The sequence below is a fragment of the Morone saxatilis genome, unplaced genomic scaffold (assembly GCF_004916995.1).
Source record: "Morone saxatilis isolate NCDOM2014 unplaced genomic scaffold, NCSU_SB_2.0 Contig20, whole genome shotgun sequence".
In the NCBI taxonomy this organism is placed as follows: domain Eukaryota; kingdom Metazoa; phylum Chordata; class Actinopteri; family Moronidae; genus Morone; species Morone saxatilis.
The window spans coordinates 11,344,691-11,350,936 of NW_023339763.1; the positions used below are offsets into that span (position 1 = coordinate 11,344,691).

The 6,246-nt window shown below is 39.0% G+C and overlaps 1 protein-coding gene across 1 annotated transcript in view; it reads right to left on the reverse strand.

The window, feature by feature from the left end:
* The window catches only part of LOC118331775 (von Willebrand factor A domain-containing protein 7-like), a gene marked incomplete in the record, with an annotated part of 7,518 nt that extends 3,084 nt beyond the window's left edge, over positions 1 to 4,434 (reverse strand). The window contains 11 exon segments of the mRNA XM_035666852.1: positions 175 to 307; positions 392 to 592; positions 1,234 to 1,350; positions 1,460 to 1,572; positions 1,681 to 1,856; positions 1,962 to 2,148; positions 2,940 to 3,074; positions 3,217 to 3,310; positions 3,423 to 3,695; positions 3,786 to 3,988; positions 4,377 to 4,434. Of these exon segments, the coding sequence (XP_035522745.1) occupies positions 175 to 307; positions 392 to 592; positions 1,234 to 1,350; positions 1,460 to 1,572; positions 1,681 to 1,856; positions 1,962 to 2,148; positions 2,940 to 3,074; positions 3,217 to 3,310; positions 3,423 to 3,695; positions 3,786 to 3,965 (1,609 nt within the window).
* Between the last annotated feature and the right edge of the window lie 1,812 nt (positions 4,435 to 6,246).

Below are 6,246 nucleotides of genomic sequence, written 5' to 3' on the forward strand. Positions count from 1 at the left end.
AATGCTGCTGTTACATAAAGCGATGAAGCATATTCCATAAAAATCTGATTGAGTAAAATGTGGTGTAGACGACAGAGGAGACTGCCTATGTTCTGCAAATATAGCTTTAAAATTATAAAGCTAAACACACAAAACTTTAACTGTAGTGTTCATAAAGTGGAAAGGTAATGTTACCTGTGGGGCTGATGAGAGTGAAGGTGACGGAGCGCCCAGTGATGTAAACTGTAAGGTTTATTACAGTTTCATCAACTATAAAAGAAAAATTATCTGCCTTTCCTGGGCTCCTGGCTGCCTGCAGAAGGGTCACCTGGGAGATAACATTAAACAGATGAAACAACTCATCTCTTCAAATTGACATAACTAACTAGCAGGGAAATCTCTGTGATATTACCAGAGATGAGCTGGAGGAGTCTGTTATGATGCTGACGGCCGTAGGGAGCTCACTTTTTGTGACTTCAATAGCCTGACCTCCTGAAGCCTGAGCCAGGTCTCTGTACAGCTGGGCATCTGATGCTGCTATTCTATTGTTTTGTTTGTCATCACTCCGCCTCCTACGATTGCTCACTGATGAGTCAGTAATCATGAAGTTAACCTGAAAAGGGGGGGAGGGGGTGAAGACTAGGTTAACCAACTCAGAAAAGTGTACGGTAAGCATAAATGAGATTAAAAAGTAAAAAAAAAAAATCAATCATTCTTCTTAGTTCTTATTTATCACATTAAGAGAATAACAGTTTTAGGCCTTCATCTAAAAATTATCTGTTGATTATTTTCTCTATTAATCAATTAGTCTATAAAATGTCAGAAAACACTGAAAAGTGTGCATCCCTTCACAGAGCCCAAAGTTACGTCAAATTAAATGTCTTGTTTTCTTACAATCATAGAAGACTGAGGAAACTGGCAACTATTCACATTTGAATAGCTGCAACCAGACAATTGTGGTATTTTATTTTACAATGAATAGATAAAGCTGACGGATTTTCTGACAATCAGCGATTAATCGACTAATTGTTGCAGCTCTACAGCGTTTATAGCCCCCAGTGGCTTTAAGTTTAACAGACTCATGAAATTGTCATTGTTTTTTTTGCTTTTGTAATGTTGATTGATGTAAAGCGATATACGATGCTGGTTTGTGACTACACGTGTCAAGAAATAAAGTAAAAAAATGCAATAGATGTCTGCAATTTAATACTCACTACAAGTTTGTCCATACTGACCCGTAGATTAGATACTCACTACTGTTTGTGTCCGCTCTATGAGTGCAACCACTGTGCTCTTCAGGTAGATGTCTTTAGCAGGAGCATCCGTGAAGAGGAAGATCTCAGAATTTGAAGGAGCACTAGTTAAAGCCAGCTATGTGAGCGAGAGAGGATGGAATAGCAACAATAGTTGTAGTTGTTTACACATCAACAGGCTGTATAGGGGAAGATTTTGAAGTAGTAAAAGCGTCACATCACAACACCTGAAGCCCTGAAAGACTCAGTTCCTCCTCATCTCCTCCACCAGATGCTGACAGTGAATCAATATTAGCCTTGAAGAGTTTTGGGTCTGTAGTCTTTGTCAGCGGCCCAAAATCTGGAGTTCAGGTGGAGACAGCCACCAAAAAACAATAAATAAAATTGGACTGAACGATAATCTTTTCACAAGCAAAGAAATGATTTTGTAGCATCTTACAGAACCTACCTGGATCACTGAAAGGTACGAGAATGTAAACTGAGGGCTCATTCTCTGTTCCCACTTCACTGTTGATTATAAAGGAAGTGACGTTCCTCACTGTTGCTATGTCATCACTCATGCTTCCTGTGGTGTCGATCACGAAACAAAGAGCTTTACTGGATCCTTTGGAGATTCCCATCATCCTGGCGGATGGAGATAGACTCATAAAACAAAGAAATGAAAAACTTTGCCTTGTCTCTAAATATATATTAGTATATGTATATAAAGGAAACATGCAGGGTTCATACTGTAGGAATGGTCGGTCACCAGCAGCCCCTCGAATGTCCTCTAGTAGCTCGCCGGTTGCAGCTATCGCCATATTCGCTGCATCGGTGTGCAGGTGTCCGTGGCTGGATCCGAAAGTGTCTTTGTTGATTCCACCTTTAGGCTCGATGTTACTTGTTTGATCAACAAATCCTCCGTGACTGCATTTTCCTTTTGAACAAATAGCATGAAAGAAACATGATAAATACACATTTCTGTTTTGTTCTCAAGAATATCAGACTTTTCTGAGGAGTATTCTAATGGTTAAATACTTTAATTTGAGATATTTTGTAGCAATTAGTGACATTTTTCATTTAAAACCTCTCATGGATGTTTTGTGAAGCTGACAACCATGATGGTGTGACTGTTTGGAGACATACATGGCAGAAGTAGACACAGTCAACTCAGTATAATTTAAAAGCAAAAAGGTCAAGGTGTATCCCTCATGTCTGTAAAAGGAGGAGGTGGAAAATGCCTCTAAGGCAGAAAACACAACAGGGGAAAAGGCCACTGAAGTGGGCACAAAACTACAGGAGGAGAAACAAGGCTTGAAGAGAAAACTTCAGAAATGCAGGATTTGACTGCTGTTGATAAATAGCCAGTGGATGTGTAACCTGACTGTACCGGTATATATAAAAATATAGCACACATCCCATTATCACTACAAGCCATAGCCATTTGAAAGTCAGTTTTAGCTCAAATTAAAACATTGGAAATGTCTTTCAGCACAATATGACCCGACAGAAAATGTGAGGGTGAAAGCACTGTGTGGACGGTGGCTGTTGATTTTATACAGAACAGAACAACTGGTTGTATATTCAGAATTTGACTTTGTTATGATAAAACTGGTTGTGAAGGCTGTTCATGTTAGTTAATAATACAAAATGTGATATAGGCTAAGTAATCTGAAACTGTCTGAAACACTTTTAAAGGACACATTATTCATACAATGGAAAATTTACCTTTTGGTTTGGTTGAGACAAAAGGCACAATACCAAAATATCCAGAGGTCAGTATCCTCTCGTTTATGACGTCCTCCAAAATGTTGTTCCTGCAGTTGTCTCCATCACAGTTACGACACGTTGCCCTGCTTTCATCTGTAGAAGCGTCAATCAACATTTTAATTGTGTGAAATAGTTTCTCTACAATTACATATGAACTGCATTCCTCATCAGTGTTACCATCTGTATGTTAGCACAGCCAAACAAAGACAGATATCACATCATACCATCTCTTTACCTGCTATGTTACCAATGCTGGTGTCTGATTTGATCAGATTGGAGTTTGGAAGTTTGTTTCCCATTTCCACCCAGTTGCTGTGACTGTAGAAATCCTGCAAGTTGACAAAAGAAGATGAGGGTTACTAAGCCATTAAGTTTCTTTGGATATTTCAAAACAGTTCAAAACAAATAGAGTTAGTATTACTATAAATTTATGATAATTACCTGTAAAGGATGAAAAATCTCTGCCAGTTTTTGTCTCGCTGACTCATAATTTTCTTGCTTGTTGCTTGCTTTGACAGCCAGTATTCCCTCAGTGATGATTTTCCTTCCTTGAACAAACATTTCTTCATCAAAGTGGAAGCTTGCATTTAGGGCATGACGGATGTCCACCCGTATGTTCATCAAGGTGATGAATGTAATGGCTTGGCTGAAACTCTTGGATGATTTTGGCGTGCCACAGGCTACAGCAACCGCCTCCGCAGTGAAAGGCTGTGCCTGCACACACACAAAGCCAAATCATACTAACATGACTAAGAGAGATGTACTATTTTCTGGAAAAATAAGGTTACTTAAGTGAATTCTTACAGGAACTGTGAAGTCTGTCCCCTCAGCTTGGGCCAGCTCACGGCACACCTGCACAATAGTATTTAAAATCGCTCTCTCTGTTATTTCCTGATGATTTAGAGACTTTCCCGACAATATCCCAAACCCCTGAGCTCCTGTGTGTAGGAGCATGAGACACAACACAGCCAACCCTGAAGACATCTCTCTTCAACCTGTCGAATACTCTGAGGAAGACAGAAACACTCTCAGAAATGCTCTCAAAAATTCCTAAAGTCAAATTCAAAAGGCCATATTGATAGTCAGAAATGCAACAGGCAATTGTAAATGTTTTTATTTTATTTTATTTTTTTCAAACAGAGTTTGTCAGCAAGGAGATAGATGATATGACTATAACGCATTAAAGCATGAACACCTTTATTTCTACCCTTTTCTTAAAATCCATCTTAACTCTTCAAACCTATACTTTATTTCTTTTGCTTGACAGCGGACTAAAAGTCCTATAAAAAAACTCTTTGGTATCACTTTTCTTACACATTTTCTTCTTGTGTTATGAAGTTATAAAGCAATAAAAGTCTGTTTTTCAGACAATTATGAGTTAAAAGATCACTGTACCTTAGACCTTGCCGTTGCTGTGCACTTTATCATTATTGTGTCAGCCCCTGCTTTAAAGTGCTCCAAGGCTGAGGCGGAGTCATCCAGGACTTGTTCTACCTGTTGTCCATGTTAGTTTCTGTTTGGTAATGAGGGCAATACCAACCTGATGCCAAAAGCACTGGAAATATTTCATTTTAAGATGTTTTTTTAAATTTGTGAATAAAGTCCTTATTTAACTAAAATGTGTATTAGCGTATATGCTGTCTGTATCTCCAGATCATTTTGGTTTTCAGAGTCACTGACGTCAGAGTAATTCTACAGTCTGAATTTCAATTTAACTTCTGATAAACCATTACACTAAGCTAGACCTGGCAAACACTGGACAATGGATAAACCTTAACATCACCAGAAGAAATATATGAGTTAAACATTTAAAATGTCTATTTTCCAGTAAGGTTTGTATCTGCTGCATACACAGGTGCACTCAGCATTGTCTGTGTGGGAGTGACAAAACCTGCTTGTGTTGTTGGTATGTGTTTTAGATGAGATGTTACGTTCTTGTAAACAAAAGAGAAATCAGATTGGCAAGAGATGAAAATGAACAGTGACTGTTTCACTTTTAGGCAAGTTGAAATTCAAAGGCATTACAGACAACAATAGTTTTTTTCTACAGATACTCACCTGTCCTAATACAACTTCCTTTACTTTGAGTTTTGAGCACCAACAGTGCTCCTTTGTCTGCGTGGCATCCAGGACTTCCCAGGCTGTGTGTCTTAAGTCTGCATCATAATAAGACAGGGTACTGAGGGTTACAGAGGGCTCATACAGCAACCTCCAGCTTTCCTACCTTCTCTACAGGAATGGGAGAATACATAGTTTGTGGGACAAGCTTTTATAAGGGCATCCGACTTGAGACTTGACTTGAGAAGGTTTCCTCTTATTACTTATAGCATTTATCAAACCACAGAAAGGCTGCATGGCTGCATATAGGGCCTTTTACGTTTTTCACAGCCACAATAGTACACACACTTTACAGCCTGTTATCATTAGGTCGTCAAATACAGACACAAACAGTGTTCAGTTAGTTTGCAATCTGCAACCCTACACACTGGTCCTTTAACTTGTAATCTCGAGAGCACCGCTGTTATGAGCTTCCCTGATTTCCTTGTTCTATCAGTGATTTGGTGATAAAAACTACAGATGTTTAATGTATATAGTGTAAATAATCACCTGCATTTCTAAGGTTGATGCTAGACCTAAAGATATGCAACCATGCAAAACTTTGTGCAGTTTTACTGAATGATATTGACATGTTAACAATTATTCTGATATATAATATAGTTATTACCCTCTGATGATGTAATCTGGTACCCCAGTGTCACCTTTATTCCCCTCAACTGTTATCATACATCTTTCTCCCAAAAGGACTACAGTGGACATAACTATTTTTAGGGACTGAGCCAGCGACCGCTGGAGGTCATGGCTATCGTTTTCACGTAGCACCTGGGGACCGTCCTGGCAAAAAAACTAATTTGAAGAATTTTGATATTTCAAAAAATAAGCACGTTATAAAATTAGCACGTTCTGTAAATGTTTTGTCAAAAAAGGAAGTGGACCATTTATCATCAATATCTGTCCCTCGCCATGTACAAACAGGAGCAATTACATGTTTTATCGCAGCTACAACACTACACGCAATCGATACATTTACATCCTGAGTCAATGGTGCTGCTCTGACATTACCGGAAACTACTGGTACTGCAGGTACAGGGGTCGGAAGATGGGAAGGAACAAACCTGCTGTTGAACCTTCATCTTTTTGTGTGCACCAGAGGACTGTGCAGGTTCCTCAGGTACCTCAGGTGCGTTCCTCTGTAATGACAAACAGC